At 41.2% G+C, this 26,521-nt stretch overlaps 1 protein-coding gene and 1 long non-coding RNA gene across 3 annotated transcripts in view; one reads left to right on the top strand and one right to left on the bottom strand.

Annotated features, from left to right (window-relative positions):
• mtmr14 (myotubularin related protein 14) overlaps window positions 1–26,521 on the top strand; it is a 99,800-nt gene that overhangs the window by 70,641 nt on the left and 2,638 nt on the right. For both annotated transcript variants that reach the window (XM_086039838.1, XM_086039839.1), the window contains 2 exons: window positions 15,002–15,178; window positions 17,378–17,584. In XM_086039838.1, the coding sequence (XP_085895964.1) occupies window positions 15,002–15,178; window positions 17,378–17,584 (384 nt within the window). The remainder of the gene's footprint in view (window positions 1–15,001; window positions 15,179–17,377; window positions 17,585–26,521) is intronic.
• Window positions 233–25,375, bottom strand: LOC147141617 (uncharacterized). Its single transcript, XR_015088046.1, has 3 exons — window positions 25,326–25,375; window positions 623–666; window positions 233–252 (listed from the first exon to the last, which is right to left on the bottom strand). It is a non-coding gene; the product is annotated as an uncharacterized LOC147141617 (long non-coding RNA).

Genomic DNA, 26,521 nt, shown 5'->3' with positions numbered 1-26,521 from the left:
AAATTCGAATGTGCCACCTTCCGCGTTTCTCAGATTCGGCAAGAGAGAGACGTGACATCACGGTCACCGCAAATGCTCGTTGCTGTAATAAGACAAGGAACAAGCTGTAGATTACCATCTATCGTTGTTACAGTACAGTCTGGACCAAAGATAGATGGTAGTTAAACTATGTAGTGCATTTTGGTTTATTAGGGTACCTTAGTTCTAAGGCATAGATGAGGCCCATCAGAGAGGCGCAAGCATGCACAACATCTGGAAAAATATGATATGAATATGAAAATTAGATTACAGACATCATCAGAACCACACCGATCTATACCTCATTTAACATGTCAAGGGTCTCATCAAGTTTTAATGCAAACTCATCAAGAAATTAACGTAATTAATTTATGCTGTTTACTTGACCAAGGTAAACAAATCAAGGAAATATTCAACTAATAAGTCAACAGCTGAAGTAATTTCGTTCTGGGCAAAATGATCTAAACAGAGATTTAGAGCCTCTAACCGACAACTGAACCTTTGTCAAATACCCAATCAAGCTATTGCCTGGCTCTTGCACGATGAATCTAATGTTGCCCTACATTTTGTACTACAATTAAGTGTCTGTAGTGTACATACATACCTTAATTCGTCGTAGAGATACCACCAGCCAAGGTGTAGAGTCACCTGGTGAAAATATTTCAAAGTGAGTAACTTACTATGGCAATTACACGAATCTACACTATAATATAAAAACTGTCAAAATTCATGAAATCTAGCTACTCAACTGTGTGCAGTGTGCCACTTGGACCTGATGAACAGGTTTGGTCCTGCTAACTAGCTCCATTTTCTCCAAAACCGGTCAATTTCTGTTTGGATCGCTCGTAATCTCTTGTAAGAGTAGCCTTCGAAATCAAAGTTCCCTGGATCTCCACTGGGTCCAGTTCTTCCAAGCAGAAGTGAATTTTGGGCTGATGTAATTTACATCAGCTCTGAGTCCTGGCATCAATAGGCCTTTCATTGGCAAGGTTAGCGGCCATATAAATGAAGGTTTGAAACTCCCCCCGTGTGAAGACTCCATGTCCTCCCAGATTTTGCAAAGCGCATTTACGGTGCGGACAGCAGCTTCAGCAGCCCAATTCCTGTGAGGGGAGTCTGCTGGATGAATTTTCCAACTCCATTCAGTGCTGTGTTTGGAAGCCTCATTTTCAAGCCCTGGCTTATCCAGTCGCTCCAGAAACATGTACAACTCTTGGAGGGCAGGTCTAGCTCCAACAAAGTTCCCCCCAGGATCCGACCACAGTTTCTTCGGATGTCCTCTCAATGCTGTGAACCGTTGGTAGGCCAATAGGAATCCTTCAGCTGACTGGTCACTGACTAGATCTGTATGCATAGCTCTGGATGCCATGCAGCAGAAGACTATTCCCCAAACTTTGAGTCGTATCTTCTTCCTCACCTCATCCTTCACTTCGTAAGGTCCAAATAAGTCTACTGTTGTGTACTCGAATGGGTTGGCTGGGGTTATTCGCTCGGACAGAAGGTCACTCATAATCTGCTGGCATCTCTTGGCCTTGGCTTTTTCTGCATGTCACACAGTTGTCAACGATCTTTTGAGCTAGCTTCTGAGGCTTTCCTCCTCATCCGAAGTAGTGTACCTGCAATTTCGTCATGGTTTGCAGTGTGGGCTTCTTGAGCTAGAAGTGTAGATATCCATGATGTGCAAGGCAAGATTGGTACTGCAGTTTTTTCTTCATCGAAGATTTGAAATCTTCCGCCACAGAGCAAAAGTCCAGTGTTTTCATCTTTGACAACAGCAAGTCTGTTGAGTGTGGTGTCTGGAAAGGTCACCTCCCGTTGAGCCGCGAGTAAGAGATCCCTTAGAGCATCTAGACTCTCCCTGACAGTAAGTGGAGCTTCTTTGATTCTGCACTTGATCTTTTGGGATGAAATAATTCCCTCCTTTCTTGGTTTACATGTTTCCAAGGTTTTGGCCAGTACTTTTGTCCACCTTGTGGCAGCACTCCACACCCAGGCAATGACTCTGGTCAGCTTGGTTAAACTGCTGAATTTACTGAGGTCGAGGATCCTCTCCACTGCAGAACCGGCAGGTGGTCTCCAGTTTTGGATTTGGTCCTCCTCTCCACTAGGGCTCCCTCTCGGGTCTTTGTTTTGCTTCGTTTGTTTGGTTAGAGCAGAGGCTGGAGACACTGGAATTATAGTAGCAGGTTTGGCACGTTGGCTTCTTCTCACCTGTGCTCAGGTCAGTGCTGCCGTGAAACATTTCCTTTGGAGCTTGTTTATAACATCTTTGGCATGTGTGGCAACATCTTTGGCTGACTTAGTCGGCCAGTCTTACACAGGTAGTTTCAGAAACTCTGGTCCATTCTGCCACACAGAGTCTTCTTTGAGGTTTTCTGGGGTCGCTCGTCTCGTCGTGAGGTCAGCAATATTCTGCTCGCTTGGAATCCACCTCCAGCCTTCAACAGATGTGGGCTTTTGGATCTCTCCAATTCTATTTGCAAAGAAGGTCTGGAACCCATAACTGTCCCTTTGAATCGCTCCCAGCACAGTTTGACTGTCCAACAGATGGAGCCAACGTTCAATTTGTATTTGACTGTGCCTTTCAATGTATCTTTTTAGTCTTGCAGCAAAGACGGCGTCACAGACCTCAGCCTTCACTGGTTCTCCCTTTTGGTCAAGTGGGGTGAGCTTTGCTTTGGACTCAACAAGCCGGACCAAGACACCCTGTTCGGTTTCCCATCTGAAGTATATAACAGCACCAAAGCTCTGGTCACTTCCATCGGAGAATGTTATTCCCCATGGCCCACCAATCCTTCGACTGGTGTGAGGCTTCTGTGGAAGGTGATTTGGTTGAGGCTTATGTATTCCTCAAACAAATTAATGGCTTCATCTCTAAGCCTTTCAGACAAGGGTTTGTCCCATGTGTCTCGGATCAGGGTTTTTCCTTTGGCTTCTTGAAATGCTTTTCTGACCAGAATAGCTGCTTTCTATTTGGAAGGTGTTGCAAGACCTATTGGGTCATACAAGGCAGCTACTTGGCTAAGCAGTTGTCTTAGAGTCAGTGGATTTGGAGTTTTTTCTCTGACCTCTTGTTCAAGGAGATTTTTACTAATCCTCATCTTCTTCCTTCTTTTTGAGAAGTTGATAGATGTCATGAGGTATAGTTTATCTGATTGTACCAGATAGCCAACCCCAAGGGCTTTGTTATCTCCTTCTCTCATTTGGTTAGGAAGAATGAATACTTGTTCTGGTGATTCCAAATGTTTTGATGCATCTTTCTGCCTCCCACTTTGGCCTGACTGGACCCACGGCTTGAGGAGAATCCACCTACTTTTAGGATTTCCTCAATTGTCTTGGTGATTTTGTCTAGCTTTTTTAAAGTCATTATGGGATGTAAGTATATCATCGACATAGGAATCCTCTTCAAGGATGCTACGCTCCCTGTCATGATGAGTGAACATGGGCAGTTTAGCAGTCCCTTTCATGGCTAGTTTTGCAATGCACCCTGCGGGTCGATCACCCATGTCAACACTGGTGATGGCATATTCCCCAATTTCTCCAACTTCACTGTCCCTCCAGAGAAATATGTGGAGGTGCAGCTCCAGGTCTTCAAGCCACACAGAATTGTACATTTTCTTGATGTCACCTATAGCAGCATGGACCCCTCTTCTGAACCTTAATAACACTGCCCGAATGGGATTGAGGACATCAGGCCCTTTCAGAAGTAGATCATTGATGCTGAGCCCTTTGAACCTCTGGCTGCTGTTCCATACCAGTCGTACAGATGTTGAGGTGGAGTGTGGGTTTGGCGCCACCAAGTGACTGACGTACCAAACTGGTCCTTTCCAGTTGGCGTTGGCCTCATTGGTGAGTTTCTTTGCTGCACCTCTCTCCACAATCTCATGGACTTGAGCTGTGTATGCCATACACCATTCTGGTTCTCTTTTTAGCTGTTTTTCTGTTCTCAGAAAAGTGGCCTCCACTGCATATCTGTTGTTAGGAAGGGAACTTGGGTCTTTGATCCAGGGATATTTAGTGTCCCAGTGAGGCTCCTGACTGTGAGCATCTGCTTTCACATAAATGAGTCCTTGCCTGATAATCTCCAGCTCTCTTTCCTCACCCAGAGTCATGTTTTTCCCTCCTGGTTGACAGTTATCGCAGCAGCATCCTCCACACATGGGTTCACAGGCTGCCCCAATGCTGTCCCATTTCCACCAGTCTAAGAATTCACTGCCAGCAATTGTGCTTTTGGTTTTAGCATGGAATTCTTGGATTTCAGTAATTTCCTGATATTTTACTGCAATAGTTCTCATCGATCGTGCAAAGTGAGTCTCTGAATTGTGCAGAGCTATGTCCACTACTTCACAGAGGTCTGGATGTGCGCCACCAACTGTCATTCCCAAGGGGCTCTCCCAAAGGACTAGATCTCCTACTACTTTTACCCTTTGAGGCGCGAGTCTTCCTTCACGGTGGCTGATCAGAAACTCAACCTGCTCTGGTCTGACAAGGTCTTCCAGGCTGATGTTGGGGAAGAAATTCTTGAGCTGTTGCGGTTTGATTACTCGATGCACTTTTGCAATTTCATCCAAGCCATAGCAAATAAGCTCATGAGCTCTGTCCATTCCTTTTGGTGTCTTTACTCTCACCTTCAGCAAATACCTTTTGGTCTTTACCTTCATGGCCATGCCTCCAACTCCATGGACAACAAGTGTGATCTTCTCACTTCGTAGGTTTAGTCTTCTGGCAGCTCTGTGAGTGATGTAGTTAGTATCCGATGCCAAGTCGAAAAGAGTTCCAATCTTCTGTCCTGCATTGGTAGTTACTTCATAAGCATAAGAATTACTGGTTACTCACGTGTGTTTGAGTCCATCACTCCTAGTTGGTTCTTCCCAATGCAGTGTGATTTTGCAGTCATGTTGGTGAAAGTTTTCCTGAAATTTTCTGGCATATATGGGGTGAACTCACAAATTCATTTTTCTTGCTCCTCTGTGAGTGTTTGCCTTCTGGTGCTGGGTTTCCAACCTTTGAGTTTCTTTCTCCTTGAATCCTCCTCTTGGGCCAAGAAAGAAAAAGTGGTCTAGAGCTTCCTTTTTTGCAATCTCTGTTCCTGCATAAGTAAGTTTCAGTACATTCCTCATCCTCTGCATGACTCATGAGGCATCTTCTGCATGCTCCCAGCTTTTCAACAGCTTTTATCTTGTCACTAGGCTTTAATTCTTTGAACTGCTTGCAAAAGACGATTTTGTCATAGTGTTTTCCATCTCCACAAACAACGCATCCTCCTCTCCTCATGGATTTTGTGGAGGCATACTGCTCCAGATAAGTAGCCTTTTTCCCAGTTTTTTCACTCACACTCAATTGGTCTAGTTTCTCGACAACATTCTCTTGGGTTTTTAGGAATGCAAGAAGGCTGTCAAAGTGGTTGTCTGGTGTGGCGCCACTTCTTGGATCAACCATGAATTTGAGCCAGTCCCTCTTCATATTGTCTGGCAATTTGCTCTCTATCGATCTAATTGTCAGAGGATTTTTTATGGCTCCAGTGATTTGAAGCTCAGTGAGGTCATTCAGGGCCTTTTCTACAGCTTGAATTAGGTCAATTACCTTCCTTCCTTGGCATCAGTGTGGATGATGCCATCATCTACCTCCTCCACACTTCACTCTCCCACCTGGAGAAGGCGGGGAGCACTTTGAGGATCATGTTCTTTGATTTCTCCAGTGCTTTCAACACCATCCAGCCCACCCTATTGGGAGACCAGCTGGAGCGGGCGGGGGTGGCCCACAACCTCACCACATGGATCCAGGACTACCTCACAAACCGGCCACAGTATGTGAGGACACAGGACTGTGTGTCTGACGTGCTCCTCTGTAGCACGGGGGCCCCATAGGGAACTGTCTTGGCTCCCTTCCTGTTCACCTCGGACTTCAACTACAGCACCCCTACCTGTCACCTGCAGAAGTTCTCTGACGACTCTGCGATTGTCGGCCTCATCACACGCGGAGATGATCCGGAGTACAGAGAATACAGTATGGGCTGCTACTCAGACCTCCAGAGTTTCCTGAACGCAACATATTCATAGCTGCTCTGCCATTGGCTATTACCTAGCATCTTCCTGGCATACCATTGGCTAAGAGGGACCTCTACCGTATGTGTCTATGTGTGTAGATAGACAGGTACATAGATATATATGTGATAAATATGTGTATGCAGCGTCCTCGTCATTTGCCCCTCGGGCCACGAGGTGTTCCGATAGTTTTACGTGAATTAGAAACGAGGAAAAGAAAAAAATAAGAAAATCGTTTTTTTGTCCGTACAAACAAAGCAAGAGATAATAGAAAAGTATGACAAAGGGATGCGTTTGGTTGATCTCGCTAAAGAATATGACCGTAATGTATTGAGTCAGGAGGGCTGGCTCTGCCCTGGGCTGCTCCCTGGACTCTGTGGACTCAGTGGGGGACAGGAGGATGATGGCCAAGCTGTCATCAATGCTGGACGGGTTGGCCCCCTCCAGGGAACCCTAACAGCACTCCACAGCTCCTTCAGTGACAGACTGTTACACCCTCGCTGTGCAAAGGAGAGTTTCCGCCGCTCCTTCTTGCCTGCTGCTGTCAGACTCTTTAACAAGAACATTGTGTAGTCTCTACAAACTGGCGGACATTAGTGCAATTGTGCAGTACTGCACCTGAGCTCATATCGTGCAATACCCAACATTCCCCACTACTGTAATACCGTAGTTTTATTTTTATCCAATGCTGTTCCTTACATTTCACTGCAGCACTGCAACACTGTCTACTCAGAGTATTTTTCCTCTGTACTATGTACAGGCCAAAATGAGTGTTCCTCATACTTTTTATGTAGATGTATGTTGGTGTCTATATACATGTGTATATACACATGTTACTGCATATATTTACATAGGTTTGATCCTGAATGTTTGCCGTTAATGATATACACTAATGGCTACATTATGCCGCCGTCCCTGTGTGACCTATATCTTTGCTGCTGTAACACTGAAAATTTCCCCACTGTGGGATCAATAAAGGCCTTCTTATCTTATCTTATCTTATCTTGGCTGATGTGACTTTAGAGGGGGTCTTGAATTATTTACAAGACTTGTTGTCTTGTTGCCGTATCTGTTTTGAAGTACTCTAAATATGTGTTCAGCATTGTTGTATGTTGGCAAGTGCAGGTCTCTGCATATTCTCTCATCCACGCTTTCAAGGAGTTGAAACTTCTTTACTTCAACTGAGCCAGTCGGTTCCCCTTGCCTTTGCAAGTTCTCCCAGTCTCTTCTCCATCTGTAGAAATCTCTGTTACACCCAGTGAATTTGGGTAAACTGGTTGGCTTTATTCTTACTACTGGTTGTGGAACTGCTATAGGTTGAGGTTCTCTTCCTGCTTTCTCCTCTGCGACCTTTTGTGCAGTGAGAAATTCTGCACTTTTGGCCTCGAGGTTGTTCCTGAAAGCTTTTAGATCCTTTACCCTGCTCTCCAGGGGAACTGTTTGATCAGGTGGGATCCATCTTTCCCAGTCTTTCAAGCTTGCAAGTGCACCATGGACTAGCCGCCGCACTTCTTCCAGCTGCATTTCATAGGCGCCTTTATTATTAGCAATGATGGGACTTGCATGGGCTCTGTCACAGGCAATCCCTGCCTCTCTGATTGCAGTGATTACTTTATCTTCACCCTCCTTTGCTACAGGTTGGAATGAACTATTTTCTGGACTTCATCCAGTTTAGCATCACACCACCATTGTCTTTCCAAGCCTTTCCTGCTGGTGCGTCTCGAGCTTGACTTCTTCATACTCTTCTATATCAGCTTCAATGTCTGCAAGTAGGCCAGCCTTATAGTCATCATTTGCATCACTGACATGTCTTGCCAGGGACCTGAGCATGCTGAACTCCTCTTGTAGTTCATGATTGATCATGCTGTTTGCAGCTCTTCCCAGGTAATTTGCTTGTTTTGTGAAGGTTTAGCCAAGGTCCTCTCTTGCTTCAGTTGCTTGACTGTTTTTCCAAGAGTTTCCTTCGCCATGTTGAAAAATTCCAGTCAATACCTTTGCATTGACAGCTTGACTTCAGGCCTTTGATCCTCGTCTTCACTGTCACGCTGGTTATCAGCTGTCAAGTTTGTATGCGTTTCCTTGACCACAACTCAAAGGACAACTCAATTCCTCGTATTCTTTGATTATTTATTTTCTTGAAGTTGGGATTTGGGGTTTGAATAGCTTGGAATGGGTTGGAATAGGTTGATTGCCTTCAAATGAAACAAATATACATCAAATAAGGTTCAATAAGCATTTCACAGGTTTTACAAAACAAATGCTACTAGTACTTGTACACAACAATTATTCCAGCATCTCAAACAATTCAATAAATTGAAATTTAAATTGACATCATACTCCAGTATTAACTTCACACAAAGTTTCAATTAAGTATTTTTACTTTGGCTCACTTTAAATTAGCAAAAGAAAATGATTGAACGTGTACATTGCATTGGACTTCCTACCAGTTGCATCTTCTGTTTCATAAAATGTTGTGATAATAGCAGCAGGTCCAGGTGCAGTTGAGAGGCTAGCTATAATACTTGCAAACATTTATTCCATGTGTTCCCCAGTGGATGCGCAGATGAACGTTGTCCCTTTATACACTACCACTTCCTGGGATTTTGGTTCCATCAGCTGGTGGTGTGATCACCCTCTACAGGCTTGGAGTGCATCCTGAATGTGGTTTGGGATTTGAGCACGCTCTGGTGGTCTTGAGGCCAATTGATTTCAATTTGTGGATGGTTTCTTTAAACATGCACGGTGTTTTTTTGACCTGACACTCAACGTCAATATTTTGAAGCAGATGTAACGCCTCCTCTACTCTAAAGCTTTTTTTTTTTGTAAGATACATGGTGACCAGCAGCCTTTATCAATGCAGCCGCTGGTTGCTATGGAAACCTTAATCACGCGATCAAAAAAATTGACGCCGTCAAAAGGGGGTTGGATTAACTTAGAAAATAACGCGCTAAATTGACAGCCCAAATATATACATATGTATATATATACATATGTATATATATATATACATATACATATATACATATACACATATACATATATACATATGTATATATACATATATATGTATATATTTGTGTATTTATATGTACATATATAAGTATATGTAAATATATGTATATATGTATGTATACGTATATATGTATATATTTATATATATATGTATATACATTTTTTAAAATATTTATTATATATATATATATATATATAAATATATACACACACACACACACACATGCATATATATCATCGCTGTCATTTGAAAAACACTTCTTTTTTTTTTCACTTTCTTATTTTTACATGAATCATGTTTCCACGTTACAGACGTCGCATTAAAGCGAAAATAAAAAAAGTTTCCAAAATTGGAGAAAAGTGTTTTTCACAGGACAGCGACAATATTTATATATATATGCAGTGGTACCCCTACTTACGAAATTAATTGGTTCTCGGAGAAATTTCTTAAATAGAACATTTTGTAAGTAGAGACGTGTTTTCCATGTAAATGCCATAATCCGTTCCAAGCCCCCCAAAATTCAGACATAAATGTTTTATGAAGCATAAAAATGGATGAAAACATGTAACAAATACATGTTACAATTAGATTATTGCACAATAAATGAGAGTTGTGCATGATGCAAAAAACAAAGAATAAAGAATAAAAATGATGGTCGTTTACCTTTTAATTGCTGCCCTCATTGCGTTTTGCCATCTTTGGTTCATGTTCTCTCTCAGAAGTGGTTTTTGCCTGGCGTTTGGTAAAGAACTGATTTAATAACGTGGTGACTCAATACATTACGGTCATATTCTTTAGCGAGATCAACCAAACGCATCCCTTTGTCATACTTTTCTATTATCTCTTGCTTTGTTTGTATGGACAAAAAAACGATTTTCTTATTTTTTTCTTTTCCACGTTTCTAATTCACGTAAAACTATCGGAACACCTCGTGGCCCGAGGGGCGAATGACGAGGACGCTGCATACACATTTATCACATATATATCTATGTACCTGTCTATCTACACACATAGACACAGACGGTAGAGGTCCCTCTTAGCCAATGGGATGCCAGGAAGATGCTAGGTAATAGCCAATGGCAGAGCAGCTATGAATATGTTGCGTTCAGGAAACTCTGGAGGTCTGAGTAGCAGCCCATACTGTATTTTTACCATTCGTATCCTGAAATTTCTTTCCGAACGAGGCAGTATTTTATATATATATATATGTATGTATGTATGTATGTGTATGTATGTATGTATATGTATGTATGTATGTATATGTGTGTATGTATGTATGTATGTATGTATGTATGTATGTATGTATGTATGTATGTATGTATATATATATATATATATATATATATATATATATATATATATATATATATATATATATTAGTGCTGTCAAGCGATTAAAATTTTTAATCATAGTTAATCGCATATTTTATTTATTGTAAAACAATCACTTGATTTTTCTGTCCCATTATTTTCTTGAATTTTAATACCCTTAATATAAATAAGATTGATTTTCTTATGCAAATACTTTATTAAAGCGAAGTCAACCCAAACATATTTTTTAAGAATATGCTCCATGAAAGCCCACTAGTTGAAACAAGGCATTCTGATAAATATTGCGTTTGTGGAATAAGAGTTAATCCACCTGTTTTTAGTCATCACATTGGGTACACTTCAGCATTCTAAACTGGTTTGTTTTCATTGACTGTCACACAGTAGCCTCTAGTAATTTTGCATCAGCACTTATTTGCTACATGTACTGTATACCCTCTCTCTTGGATGATGGTGGCTGTGAGTGGTGTGTTACTAGATTTTAGTTGTTACCTCTTTTCTGAATGGCTTTCGTTTGATGGTTGTCTTAAAGTGCTTTATAAATACAGCTGAGTTGATTTGATGCCTCTGCCCAGCAAGTGCAATGACATATCTCCCTCTTTTTCGTGTAAAACCATATCTTTGGGGAACCGAAACAGGCTCACGCCGTCCTCCCGTCGGTTCAAACAAAAGCCAGCAACACTACATGGCGGCATAATCCAAAGGAAACAAAAAACAAATCAGAAGGGAAACCACGAAGAGCACACTTCATAGCTGTCAGCCAGCAAGTCAGACATGTGGCTCGATTACACCATAAAGCGCCACCTCTCGATTTCGCTGTGAAGGCGCCGTAACCTGGAAGTGTTTCAAAGTGTAACGCTAAATCCATTAAATACTTGGTTAATGTGTATCAATTTGAGAAACCGTTCATTTCTCAAATTATATTTTATTGTTTAATACGACATATTAACATTTGTAAAAATTGGGTCCCATATAGGGCTGCTCGATTATGAAAAAAATATTAATCACGATTATTTTGGTAATATTTGAAATCACGATTATTCAAACGATTATTTATTTTTTTGCTACAAAACAAGAACAGGTAAACATGTAAAAAATATTAAGACAAAATTCTTTGAAACGCTATAATAATTTAAGTTCGTTTTGGACCCAACAACATTTCTTAAATTATTTTTTTTTTTTAAATGAAAGTGCAAATGTATAAATTAAAGTATGGTTTCCTTGTATAAACAAAAGCGTTAACTTTCTATGCACTTATAAATTGCCAAAGTAGTAAACTGCTTGGAGTAAAATGCCAATTTTGATAGAATAACAGACATGCTATTCATCTATACATTTAGCCCTTTGTCTGGAGCCTTTTTTGTTTTGCTTTTTAAAGTAATATTTACACATAGTAAACAAAGTTAAAATAATTTGCTTCTGATAAATTATAAATCTAATATGCTGATTGGGTCAAACTAATTTAAATGTTGACTGTTAAATACAAGTATGTAATCTACACAATACTTCTAAATTACAGTAGGCAATATATAAACTGTATTACAATGACCAATAATATGTTTGCAAATTGCATTTGAGCATTTTGAAACAAAAATGAACACAAAAAGTTTCACTTCATATTATAGACTACACAAGAAATTTAACTTAAGTCACAGTAATAATGTTTAGCATGGTTTCTATTTTTGAGCTAGTGAAAGTAGTGTATATTTGCATAAGATATGTTATTTAAAATAAATCCCTCGTGCCGATTGCGAAGTGGAGACTGTGCCCTAAACATTTGGAAGCCTTGTCCGGGCAGTAGATTCTGTTATCTTTTTGTGTCTCTTTGATGTTGCTGGGTGGGGGTTGTTGCGCACAGTGTTTCAACACCAGAGATTTGCATTGCGGACGCCAAATCTAACTGTGTTTTCTTGCTTTGGTGTATCATAACATCATCGTAAACCAAACGATGGTTGAATAGATTCGTTGTGTTGCCGGTGGATGCAGGGACAACTGGCACTTTATACGTCTGTGCTCGATGTCTTCCACGGCAAACCCAAAATGTAACCAAATAAGCGATTTCGACTTGCCTTGCTTGTTTACAAGTCGTTCCTGTGGCGGGTCTTGTGCCATTTTTAGGTCTGTTACTCTGTTAAAACGTTGAGTACGAGCGTGTGCAGTGTGACTTGCGGGCTGGCTAGCTAGCTAGCTAGCTAGCTTGGAGTGGGCAGCGCGGCGGGGTAACTCGTGTGCGCATGCCTCAAAATTAGTGATAATAATAGTTTTTTACGATTATGCAAATTTTGTAATCGTGGAGGAAATAATCGAAATCGTAATTGAACAGCCCTAGTCCCATACACTTTAATTAAATAAATATTACCCATTAGTGCTACACTGAACACTCTAAAATTGTCCTAGGTATGATTGTGAGTATGAATGGTTGTTTGTCTGTCTGTACCGTGCAATTGGCCGGCAACCAATTCAGGGTGTACCCTGCCTGCTGCCCCAAAAACTGCTGGGATAGGCTCCAGCATGCCAGTGACCCTTGTGAGGACAAGTGGTTTGGGTAATGGGTGGATGGATGAATGGATGGTATAATGGTCGAAAGGGGATCTCATAAGAGTAAAAGTATGGGGAAAGCAGGGGGAAAAACAAATGAGACCCCGGGGTTCCCCCTTGCTCAGAATGATGATAGCCAGTTGAAATCACGTCATGTTGCTCTCATTAAGAGCACCACGACATGTCTGGGCGAGCTATGAAAGTGCTGTGGCAGATTTGTTGTGAGACGCAATGTCTTCGATTTTGTCGCGGGCCGATGGCGAAGCCATTTTGGTCAGAGAGACCAAAAAGGACTCAAAAACGGGAAAACAAGAAAGCTACCTAACACCACCATTTTGAACTGTTAAATGCATCAGGCGAAGGGAAAAAAAAGTTTGCGCAGCAGTTTTGAAAAACATGCGCTGAGCGAGAAAAGTGATCAGTAAGAGAGTTGCAGGAGAGAGATACAGACAGGGAGGTTACAGGGGCGGTCACACTTTATAGTTAGGCATATGCAAATTCATAGCTACATCCCAGTGTATCGTGTTCCGAGGTAGACTTCTTGTGAAACTTCATGATATTGCAACAACTTCGTGAATTTTCGCGAAAAGGTGTTCCATGACAACGTGCTGTTCACCAAGAAAACACTAGTGCTTTAGGGTCTAAACATGCACAAAAACTCATGAAACTTTGTGAACACATCAGGACTGGCAACAGCATCGCTATTTTATTAGATTATTGTTTGACTTTTCAAAAATGGCTCAACAGCACCTACACATTTTTAGCGAAGCAGCCCCGGTTGTACGTTTCACCAAGATCTACGAAGATTTTGAGGAATATGTAACAGCTCAAGACCTACAAAAAGGTATTTTGAAGCTATATACTAAACACAACAGGTTTTGTGGTGTTATTATTATTATCATTATTAGGGCCTCCGCTGCGACCACTCAGGTCCCTATTGTATCTGTACTTTTCCCGAAATGAATCGCATTTTTGGGAACCTAAACAACAAACAAATTTTGCACACTCATCGGGCTTGGTGAAAAATGTGATATTTTAAAGTTTTCATAAATGAAGAAAACACAATTGCTCTGTAACGCCACCTACAGAAGAAACAAAAATCCCAGTACTTTTGACCTAGGCTTACGAAAATTGGCAGGCACATGTAGCAACCCCGACACATACAAAAAGTTCATAGCACCCATTATACAAAAATGAGTAGTAATTGACCTATGAAATTTTGTCCAATTTTTGCACATTTACAGGGGTCATACTTTTGCATACTTGTCCCAGAGGGTTCATCCGATTGACGTCGGACTCAGGCTGTACAATCTTAAGATCAGGAACAACAACATGGGGGAAAAAAATCGTGAGCTTTCAAAATACTGTATGATGGGGCGGGGCATGAAAATTTGCATTTCATGTTTTCTTCGCCACAAAAGGGGAAATGCTTAGTAACTCGCCTGCACATGCTCTAAAATAAAAAATATGTATACAATACAATACAACTTTATTTATATAGTGCATTTCACAACAGCTGCAGCTCTAACAAAGCACTTTACATAAAATATAAAATCGCAATAATACAAAGTCAAAGACAGTAAAAACAGTAAATTAAAACACAAATTAATGATACTAACACATATACATCAATTAGACACCAGAAAAGAGCAGAACAGTGTCTCATGTTGGGTCAAAAGCCAAAGAATAAAAATGTGTCTTCATGAGTTTTAAAAGTGGACAGACAGGGGGCTTGCCGAACATTTAATGGAAGGTCGTTTCAAAGGGAAGGACCGGCAAGTGAAAGGGCTCAAAGTACAGAAATATCTGGACCGCGGCCTATCAGAGGAGGGTCCCACCCATCACGATCTCTGCATGGCTGAGACCATGATAGGCGTGTTGGTGATGGGGGCATTCGAGTCAAGGAGACCTTTCTCCATCCTCCATCAGCGCATGGTGCAAACTCATATGTTTTTTCTCTAGAAATTCTAGAAACCTCGATAAAATTACTTTTTCTTTTATGACATCAAAGTTTTGGTAAATGTTATTTTGTAAATTCATAAAATTTTTCATTCCTCAGGAAAAAAGGCACCACCTCCTCTCCTCAAATGGTCGTATGGAGCAAACAAAACCCTCTGGATGAACAGCTCCCACACTCCCACAGTGAGGCCAGGTCTTCCAGTTCATCCTCCTCCAATCACTCAGAACACGCCATCACGCGCACGGGAAGCAGCCCATTGGCTGTCCCCAGCAGAAGGTAGCTGTTGATGTAATTTAGCAACCAAGCAGTGCTGAGCGATTTATCGTTTTCTGAAAAAAATCACGATTTCAGACAACAAGATCATGTGATTGCCAAAGCTGCGTTTTTTGCAGTGCTCCTCTCTGAAACAGGATCTGTTGTCAACTATTTTACACATACACGCCACATCTCCTTGTCAAAATTGGCGTGCTACTCATGGACAGGTCACAATAACCAAGCATTATTAATCTGTTCCTTAGTATTAGTCCCGCCCTCAATAAACATGCATGTGTCATGCACTGCACGCACAATGTGCACTGTATACAACCCGATGTTAGCCACAGCAGTTGTTCCTCATGAGCTGTGATGTTGGCACGCAAATAGCACAAAAATAGCATGTTCGAGACACGTGTATATGTACTACATGATGAGAGCTCACTCCATTAATCAACTTCCATAGATACGACACACTCCTTTAGAGCTGCGTACCAATGGCAATTCTAAGTTAGTCTTTTCTGGGACTGTTGCCCCTGCCGACATGTCAGCCATGTACAGTATATCCATGCATTGCCTTTGATGAGAACATCGCCACTGACATCATGGCCGCCTCAAGTCTGTGCTGTATATCAGTGACAAAAGTGGAACAACTCGGAAATAAGTGTACCAGTCTGTGTCTGATCCTGCCACAGCTCCAATAAATAACCTGGAACTAACAAGACTGTACAAAGGGGCGTTTTGAATGGATGGGACACTGCTCTCTGTCCATCAAATTCAAAGTTCGTTGAACATATATATGTTGACAGAGATGTACTGTATGTGCGTGTGTATGTATATATACATACCGTATATATTAGGGGTGTAACGGTTCACAAGTCACGGTTCGGTACATATCTCGGTATGGGGGTCACGGTTCAATACGGGTTCGGTACAGCAATAAGTCTCAGACGCATAAGACTAGGTTGTTGTTTTTTTTTATTTAGTTTTAACAGAGAGCAAGTTACAATTCAATTTGCTATAAAGCCCCCCAAAAAAATTCCCTGTTATAAAAGCACAAACAAGAATAAAAACTTGTGCATTAGGGTTGTTCATTACTACTACTAATAATAATAATGATAAAAAAGATCGAACATAGAAAACACCCTTTCTTGTATGGATAGAATGAGGTTGCAGATAAAGTCAGGTAGCACTTACCAACTAGTAACTTTAACTTCATTATAAGAGCAGCAGAGAATAGCTCATGCGGACCACGGTCTTGCTAATATGTGCCCGGGATGGAACATTGTAACGGGGCTCCAGCAGGTTTAATAAATGTTTAAAGCAAGGCTAAACCATATGGGCGCATAGATGTTGCTAAGTATATGCCGATTGCTTCAGTAATTACTAATATCTTTGGCTCTGTCTGTTTTCACTTCTCCAGTCTGCTTAAAAGTAGCGGGGATAAGTTGTTGGTGTGGAGCGGGTTTCATTTTTCTATCCCCGGTAACTGTATCACGGTGATGCCGTCTTACATGTGTGAGCATGTTTGAAGAGTTACTTGCAACATACCGCACGGCCACGGAGGTCGAACAACACCTATGCACAGTTCTTGTTGGCTCCACCGCTTGCACTCCATCGCCGTTGTACTCAAATCGGAAGCCGAAATGTTCCCAAACGGCTGATTTCTATAGTGCAGACGGTACTCTATATGCTTCATATAGCAGCTCCATATGCTTTGTCCCACACTCTGCATTTTTCTTCTACATTTGTTTTGATCTATTTCTTCTTTGAACAACAAATGTGGCGGTCGCCATGGTCTCAGGCATTGATGTCTTTTTTTCCTCTCCATCGGACGTAGTCGTCGTATGACTGCGTGCACCGAACCGTGAAGCCTGTACCACTAATACAAAAACCGTTACACCCCTAATATATAAATATATGCATGTATGCATATATACATGTATTGTATACGTGTTTATTTTGCACAGTGGTCAACACTACTAACGGGCCACTCATTAATTTTATGCCGGAGGCTGCGGGCCGGTAGAAATTTGAACAGGGGTCGCATTTGGCCCCCGGGCCGGACATGCCTGCTTTAAATGAAACCCTCCTGCATTGTACTGTGAATAAATATAGTTCACTCATCCCTTGATGTATCTTCATCAAGTTCACTTTGGTGGTAACTTTTTAGTTTCGATAAACAATTGAACAGTGAAAACCATTCATCATTTTTATCTACAGGTTTGCAGCAGACTACACTCGGTCAGGGTCTTCTCTGTCTACAGAGTATGGTAGTTGGCAGATCGTCTCTGGTTGTGGTAGCATCCATGATCATCCTCCCTATCAGCCACCTCTGGCTTCAGTCTCCTCCACTTCGTCTACTCTGGCTGCTCCTTATGACTCCTTCCTGCCCTTCAGCTCTCAGGAGGAAGGACCCAACGGACGGATGTGAGTAAAGTTGTCACCACATTCTGATTTTTGAGGAATGGTCAATAAAACTGAAATTATTTCATTTCATGATGTTGGCTAACCTGTTGGGTCTAATAAAAGTTTCATAAGTTTCAGAACTGCCAAATCTCACAGATTGGCCATATTTTGCTACGGAAATCACTGAATGGTAGAGGTAAATAATAGGGCTGAACGATTTTAAAATCTATTCTGCAGTTAATTGGGAGCCAGTGTAAAGCCTTTAGGATTGGAGTAATATCTTCCGATCTCTTTGTTCTGGTAAGAACCCGAGCTGCAGCGTTCTGAATGAGCTGCAGCTGTTTGATGCTCTTTTGAGGGAGACCAGTAAGAGAGACCGTTCCAATAATCAAGTCTTCTGGAGATGAAAGCATGGTTAAGTTTCTCCTGGTCTGCTTGGAGCATGCAACCCTTCAGTCTGGATATGTTTTTCAGATAGTAAAAGGCTGGTTTAGTGACTGATTGGATATGATTGCTGAGAGTCAGGTCTGAGTCTATCAGCACCCCAAGATTTCTAACTTGGTCTTTGGTTTTTAAAGACAGTGACTCCAGGTGCTTTCGAACAGCAATCCTTTTTTCTTTATTGCTGAAAACAATTACCTCTGTTTTGTTTTGGTTTAGCTGAAGGAAATTTTGGTTCATCGAGTTCTTAATTTGCTCTAGACCAGGGGTGTCAAACATACGGCCCGCGGGCCGGATCCGGCCCGTCTGGTGGTTTGGTACGGCCCAGGGAAGAAAGCTGCATTGTATAAAAAAAATATGAATTTTCTTTAAAATTCGTAGTTCTTGTATTATCCGCTAGGGGGCGCAGTGTTTTAGTACGTGCAGACAACATGAAAGCAACACTGCGGCGGAACTAGGACCACCTTGACCTGGTAAAATTGAACGTCTGTACAGCGTCTATTGGCGACAATTGCATTATCTACTTTTCCGTTTGCCTCGGACCCTCATCAGCAAAATGTCTTTGTCAATAAGGAGAAAAGTAGACACAGAGTGTCGGACTTTTCAAGAAAAATGGACATGTTCTTATATGTTCACGGAGGTGAATGGGAAACCCGTGTGCCTGGTGTGCCAGCAGCAAGTTTCGGTGCTTAAAGAATACAATATTCGGCGCCATTACGAAACTCAGCATGGTGAAAAATACAACAGTTTGCATGGAGAATTGAGAAAACAGAAGGTAAATGAAATGATGGCGCGTCTGAAGAAACAGCAATCTGTTTTCACCCGGAGCCGAGAAGCCAGTGATGCTGCGGTGAAAGCCAGCTACCTAATTGCGAGCCAAATAGCAATGGCATCAAAGCCGTACAGTGAAGGAGAGTTCATCAAAAACTGCTGCTGCTGACGGCTGCTGAAATTGTGTGTCCTGAGAAGCGACATGCTTTCGCCAATATAAGCTTGACAAGAAATACTGTGGCAGACAGGATTTCGGAACTCTCTGCAGATTTGGACCACCAACTAAAACGCAAAGTGGGGTCATTTGTGGCATTTTCTGTTGCGATTGATGAGAGTACTGATATCACGGACGTCGCTCAACTGGCCATATTCATTCGTGGAGTTGACAAGACTTTGAATGTCACAGAGGAGTTTCTCGAGCCGGTGCCGATGATCGACACCACAACAGCTGAGGACATTTTCAGCTCCGTCGTTGGAGCGCTGGACAGAGTCGGAGCGGACTGGTCACGCGCCGTAAGCCTGGCTACTGATGGTGCGCCGTCAATGATCGGTAAAAAGGCAGGTGTTGTGACAAAGTTCAGAGATAAAGTACAAGCCGCAAATGGGGGAGGTAATTTTTGGACATTTCATTGCATTTTGCATCAGGAGGCATTATGCAGCAAATCGCTAAGAATGGATCACGTCATGGAGGTGGTTGTCCGAACTGTTAATTTCATCCGAGCCAGAGGTCTCAATCATCGTCAATTTGACAGCTTTCTCAGTGACTGTAACATTATCCATGGTGTGCCTTATCACACGAACGTACGATGGTTAAGCAGAGGTGCTGTGCTAAAGCGCTTCTTTGATTTATGTGATGAAATCGGACAATTCATGGAGAAAAAAGGTAAACCTCTTAAGGAATTACAGTGCCATCTGTGGCTGCAGGACCTTGCGTTTATGGTTGACATCACTGAGCACTTGAATATTCTTAACAAAATGTTGCAGGGACGCAAAAAAAATCGTAACACAGTATTATGACAGCATACGTGCATTCAAGTTAAAGCTCGGGTTATGGGAGACGCAGGTGGCAAGCGGTGACCCTGCTCATTTTCCCTGTTTAAAAGATATGTGCGCAGCAAGCGTTAATTCTGACGTGAAACGGTACAAAGAGAAGATTTCAGGGCTGTTGATGGAGTTTGAGAAAAGATTTCAGGTTTGCAGTTTTTCGCTCACCATTCACAGTCAAAACTTCTGATTTGCCCGTTGCCATGCAACTTGAAATCATTGATCTGCAGTGTGATGTAGAACTGAAGGACAGATTTGACTCTGTAAGCTTGGACACATTTTACAAGTACCTCCTACCAGGCTATCCCGCATTGACAGCACTAGCTGCTAAAACTTTGTCCATGTTTGGGACAACCTACCTTTGTGAGCAAGTTTTCTCACTAATGAACATTAATAAAACAAAGCTGCGCTCAAAGCTCACACATAAGCATTTGAATGAGATTCTGAAATTGGCTGCTTCTCAGGACATGATGCCTCATATTGATGCACTTGTGCAGGATAAACGATGTCAAGTTTCAAGTGCAAATTCCAAGCAAGACGAATAATTGCTGTGAAAGTTATTCATTTGTTCAAATTGCTTTCCAGATGTTGAAAAACTGTTTTTAAGTTCCACAAGGCTGGTACTAAATGTTTTTGGAACATTGTTACTATTTCTGTGATCAGTTTTATGTACAACACACTTAAATATTTAATATTTAATATTTATTTAATGTTTAACTGTGTAAAAGTGTTGTTAAAATTGCACATACTTTATTTATGTTCTTATGTTATTCTCTTGTTCATAATATATTGTTCATAATGTAAAAGGAAAATTCTGTTAATAAACATTTTGATAATTTACTCATTCTTTGCACTAATTATTAGTATTAGTGACTAATACAAAGGAAAAAAGTGGGCTTATTGTTAGTTCTATGTAATTTTGCAATGAGTTTACTGGTCCGGCCCGCTTGATCTCAAATTAAGCTGTATTCGGCCCGCAGACCAAAGGGAGTTTGACACCCCTGCTCTAGACAGTGACACAATATGCCTATTTGAACTGGTGTCATTTGGGGACATTGATATATATATATATCTGTGTGTATTTGTATTTTTTTTTTAAGTATCCAGGGACAGTGCATATTGATTAAACAGTTTCCTGTAAACATGCCAGATTATAGCCAATGGCTAATTTGCATCCGTTGTCCCTGTAGCAGGTTGATGTTAGAGTGAAAAAAGAAACATAACATCATACAAATTTAAAATACAGTACAATTTCAAAGAAGAAAACGAATACAATAATGGACAGCCATAAATACATTGAATAAGACCGAGTATGATTTGTAATATGCTACAGGTGCTAGGTTTCATACATGCTAAAGTGCTTCAGTGCAAAGTGCTTGAATGTTAAAGTGCTCGCTGCTAGAGCCAGCTGATGTCTCAAGTAGTAAGATACTATTACACTTCAGTAATGTACACAAATGTTTGTGCACACACTGACAGTATTCACCTACATATTTGTTTGTTTATATATAATGCCCAAAAAAAACACTAAACACTGACACCATATTACAGTGCAACAAACATCTCCAAAGACATACTCATACACATACATTACAAACAGATCATTACTCTATAGTAATCAAGTACACTAGTAAGCAATGTGATTACAGGCTTGATTCTCAAGAAGCCAGGTTTTTAGGTGTTCATTGAATGAAGTGAGAGTGGGTATGTCTCGTATGGCATTAGGTTCCAGGTGTGAGATGCTCTGTAGGAAAACACTGACTGGCCAAAGGCACTTTTTCTGAATGGAACTATACAGTCACCTCTGGACCCTGCTCTAGTTGACCTGTTCATATTTTTATTTACAAATGTATTTACATAGTGGAGGCGGAGCCAGACAATGGACTATTTAATATACAATCAGAATATTTTAGTATGTTTTCCCAGCTCAGGAGTTCATATTTCTTTACAATTTCACAGTGGTTGTATAGGTTGGGCTTTTTTATCCAAGATTTTCAAAGTCTGTTTGTATGCAATGTCAACAGGTGTTAGAGTGGATTTACATGCCGTTGCCCAACTGGTTGGACAATAAGTGATATGTGGCATTATCATGGCATTTAAGAACAGTTTTGATTAATTATGAGTTAAGTTACTCCTGATATAGCTAATGATGTTTTGCTTTTGTATGTACATAAACAACTGCATCATCAGCATACATTTGACAATTAACATTAGATGGACAATTTTGTGGAAGGTCGTTTATGTACAAGCTAAATAGCAGGGGTCCCAAGACAGACCCTTGAGGTACACCAAATTAATTTTCTAATGTTCCAGATTTAATGTGTATTTTGACACACTGTTTTCTGTGATCAAGATATGATTCTATCCATTTCATTGAACCCAATGAGAAATTAAAATAGGAGTTCAGTCATTAAAATACTATGATTTACAGTGTCAAATGCTTTACGCAAGTGAAGAAATACTGCTCCTGTCACACCACCTGCATCTAATTTTGATTTCATTTTTCAATCATCAATAGATAGCAGATGGCTGTCTCCGTAGAGTGTTTTTTTCTGAAGTCAAACTGCATTTCATTTAGAGAATATGGACTGTTATTCAAATGCCTAATGAGTTGTTCAGCCACTAATTTTTCAACTATTTTGGAGACTACAGGGAGAATACTTATTGGTCTATAGTTAGCTATTATTGTTGGATCTCCAGATTTAAAAATAGGAGTAATGACTGCAGATTTCCAGGAAACAGGGAAGGTACCTTCATTTATCGATTGATGAATAATACTAGTAATTGGAGCAATAAGAGGTTGTTTAAGAGTTTTTACTGACACAGTATCCATATGAAATGCATCTTCAGCCTTGGAATTCTTTAGACCACATATGATTCTGTCAACTTCTAGATGTGTCACTTTGTTCAGATTAAAAACGGCAACAGTGGTGTTTACGGTCCTTTCTTTGTGTTAGGTGAGAATATTTATGAGTCAGACTCTTTACAGAATCTATGAAGTATGTGTTTTGGGCTGTTGCAGTCTCATTTGAATCTTGGGTCATATTTTGATTTAGCTCAAGTTCCTTAATGTTACTATTTACAGCACTCTGTCCTGTTAGTTTCTTTGTTCGTCCATATCTCCTTAGCATTACCTCTTGCATTACTTATGGTATCAATGAAGAACTTTGCCTTTGCATTCCTAAGTTCTTTAATGACTTTATTTCTAAGGGAAGTGAATATTTGTGTATCATGTGTTGTTTTCGTCTTTTGGGCTATTTTAAGTGCATGATCCCGCTTTTAAATCAGTGACCAAATTTCACTGTTTAGCCAAGGAAGATGATATCTTTTTCTTGGTTTCATCTTAACCTTTCTCATGAAACTGTTCATAGTTTGCTGCACAACTGTCATGAATATGTTACAGTTGTCGTCAACATGTTCATGATTGAGATGATCAGACCAATTTATTTGATTTCGGGCATTTTCTAAATTGTTTCTAAATTTAATTCTTAGGTATACTTAATTGTTTTTTTGTAATTTGTTTTTTTATTGGTGGAATTGTTAAACCTATTTTTTGGACAATTTTCTAGAAAAGAGTATTAGGTTATGGTCAGATAGACCTGTTATCATATTATATATGTTTTGTATTCTTTCCCTTTTGTTACTAAAAAACAGATCTATGCATGTTTCTGTTGATTTACTTATTCTAGTAGGCTCTTTAACAACTTGTAATAGGTCTAGGCTGTATGTCACTGATTTAAGTTGTTTTCTATTTACTCTGTCATTCCAGTTAACATTAAGATCCCCAAGTGAAATGATTTCTTTCTTAAGATCAAGTTCTTTAAGAATGGCCAGTGAATGCTCATAAAAAATACTGGGAGCTGATGGAGGTCTATAAATTCCAGTCAATATGAAGGATATTCATGGGGAAAGTTATGTTTCCACCCAGACATTCCAGATTGTTCACACATGACCAATGAATCTGTTTACATTTTATATGATCCCTAATGCAAAACTTCACACCTCCTCCTCTATCCTCTGGCCTATCTTTTCTAAAGATGTTTTAACCTGGTACATGTACCCCAGCAGTTGGTGATCTGGCGTGAAGCCACACTTCAGATAAACATAAGAAATCCAGATCTGACTCATTAAGTAGATGCTGCACTTGGACATGTTTTGATATAATACTTCTAATATTCAAATGGCCGCCCAATAGGCCCCTCGGTTTAGCTTTTTGGTCCCGTACAACACGAGCATGGCTAAGAATATGGAATAGATTGAATTTGCGATAATTGGTAATGGTGTTTATTTCTTTTGTCTCATTAATTGTAGTTGGGGTCAAAGACTCACCCAGCATAACAGCAGTCCCAGGAGGTAATGTCTTTGTTGCATTTGACATACTTGATGAGGAGACTTTTGGATCTTGCTTCTTCTCAGGATGAGTTACTTGAGGTTGTAGTGCATGTTGTGTATTGTGTGGTGGTGGCCCAGCTATCAGCGGTGGGAGCTTAACTTGCTGTGGTGAGGGTCTAGCCAGCAATGGTGGAGACCCATCAAGCTGTGGTGGAAATCCAGGTATCTCTGGTGGTGGTGATAGCCCAGCTAGCAGTGGTGATGAAGGTAACCCAAATGGCAGTGATAATGAAGGTGGCCAGTACCAGTGGTGGTGGAGCTATCTGTGGTGGAGGCTCGGCTAGCAATGATGGTGGTGGTAGCCCAGCTAACTAACTAACTAACTGGCAGTAGTGGTGGAGGCCTAACTGGCAGTAGTGGTGGAGGCCCAACAGGCAGTAATGGTGGAGGCCCAGCTGACAGTAGTGGTGCTAGCCCACCTAGTAGCGGTTAAGGCCCAGCAAGCAGTGTTGGTGGTATTGGCCCGGCTAGCAGTGGAGTTCGCCCAGCTAGCTGTGGTGGTAATCCAGCTAGCAGTGGTGGTGTTGGTAGCCCAGCTAGCTGTGGAGCTATCCCAGCTAGCAGTGGTGGTGGTGGTAGCCCAGCTAGCAGTGGTAATGGCCCAACTAGGAATGATGATGGCCAAGCTAGTAGTGGTGGTAGCCCAGCTAGCAGTGGGAGAGGTCCAGCTGACCTGGCTTTGTAGGGGGGTATCCATAGCAGTGAAGGAGGGCCAGGCAGTGGTGGTTGAAGCCCAGTTTGGCATGGTGACAAGGCCCTTTGTGGTAGTAGCCCAGCTATCCCTGGTTGTAGCCTAGTTGGCTGTAGTGGTGGCCAAATTAGCTGTGTTTGTGGCTCATCAAAAAAATCGGAGCAATAAACTGGGGCCCAGTATTTAGTTCAACATCCCCAGCCAGAAGCAATATCCTCAAGAGATGAATAATACCCATAAGGGAACAAGTAGAAACTGATAGTTTGTCTTTACCTGGTGGTGGCCTAACGTGGCCATAGTCCAGTATATTTTCATACAGAGCATGTTGGCTCCGTTTGGTTTGAGACTGGGTCAAATCAACCCTTATTTTCAGACAAGTCAGACTCAAGAGAAGATATAAAGTTACAAAGACGATAAACAGACCTGTTGATGGCAAAATCCAAGGTCCTTTTTTATATTTACATGACTTTTGGTGCAAACCCACAGCACCTGCCATTCTGTATGTCTGCCCTTCGGCAGCCATCTTTGTAAAATGATGTCATCTGCATAACTGTGATAGCCAATGTTGGTGTTCTGAAGCATTTGAAGGTAACATATACAGACTTAACAGAAGGAGCCCAAGGACTGACCCTTGAGGAATACCACGTCATGGCCTTCCGATCGGATTCAAAACTTCCAATGGTCACAAAGTAACTTCTTCTGAAGGCCTAGATGTATCAATCCGACATTGGAGGTTGGGAAGCGTCGTAGTGTCTGATTGCGCCGTCTAATTGGTATAGTGACCACCGTCGTAGCGTCGGACCCCGTTAGGAAGCGTCTGCTAGGCGTTTCAGCATGTTGAATCGGTGTCGTGAGTCATGACATTTGATCACTCTGATTGACTTGACTGTTAGCTAGCAAATCAGCGCTGGGAGCACGAACGGGAAGTGACAAATGCGGATAAACAGTTAAGCACCCCTTTTCTGCCTTAATCTTCTCACAACTACAAGAGCGAGGGTTGACAATGCAAGTATTTCCCGATACTGTCTCAAGAACATGAGGGTTTACTTCGTGTGAAAGTTCATCATGAGCGAAAAATATAGCTGAATGCATTGTTTACGTTTTTATAATCCGCCCCCGGCCAATAACTTTCCGGTTGGATTTTTCTGACCATGAGGAATAGTGACTTCCACTGCCGATGGTATGGAAGAGTATTACATCTCTCGCATGTGCAGAAGGTACTTTAATCGTCAGCGTCGCTGTGTGTCGTTGCGCTGTATTCCTCCTAATTGTATCAAATGCTGCACTGAGATCCAATAAGACTAGCACCGACACCTTTCCTGCCTCAGTGTTCAATCTATGTCATTTAGTACTTTGATAAGAGCTGTTTCTGTACTGTGATGAGGTCGGAATCCTGATTGGAATTTATCAAAAAGTCCGTTTGAGTTCAACAATTTGCAGAGTTGATTAAAAAACACTTTCTCGACAATCTTTGATCAGAAGGGAACTTTTGAGATGAGTCTATAATTTACTAACAAGGAGTCATCCCCTTCTCTTTTTAGAAGGGGCTTGACGGGCAGCTACTTTCAGGGGTTTAGGAAACTTGCCTGACTGAAGTGAGCAGTTCATTATTCGCAGTT

Source organism: Filicampus tigris, chromosome 9 (genome assembly GCF_054856515.1).
Source record: "Filicampus tigris isolate MCC_2025a chromosome 9, RoL_Ftig_1.0, whole genome shotgun sequence".
Taxonomy (NCBI): Eukaryota; Metazoa; Chordata; class Actinopteri; order Syngnathiformes; family Syngnathidae; genus Filicampus; species Filicampus tigris.
The sequence above is the reverse complement of the archived record's forward strand: the minus strand, read 5'-3'. Positions and strand labels throughout refer to the sequence as shown.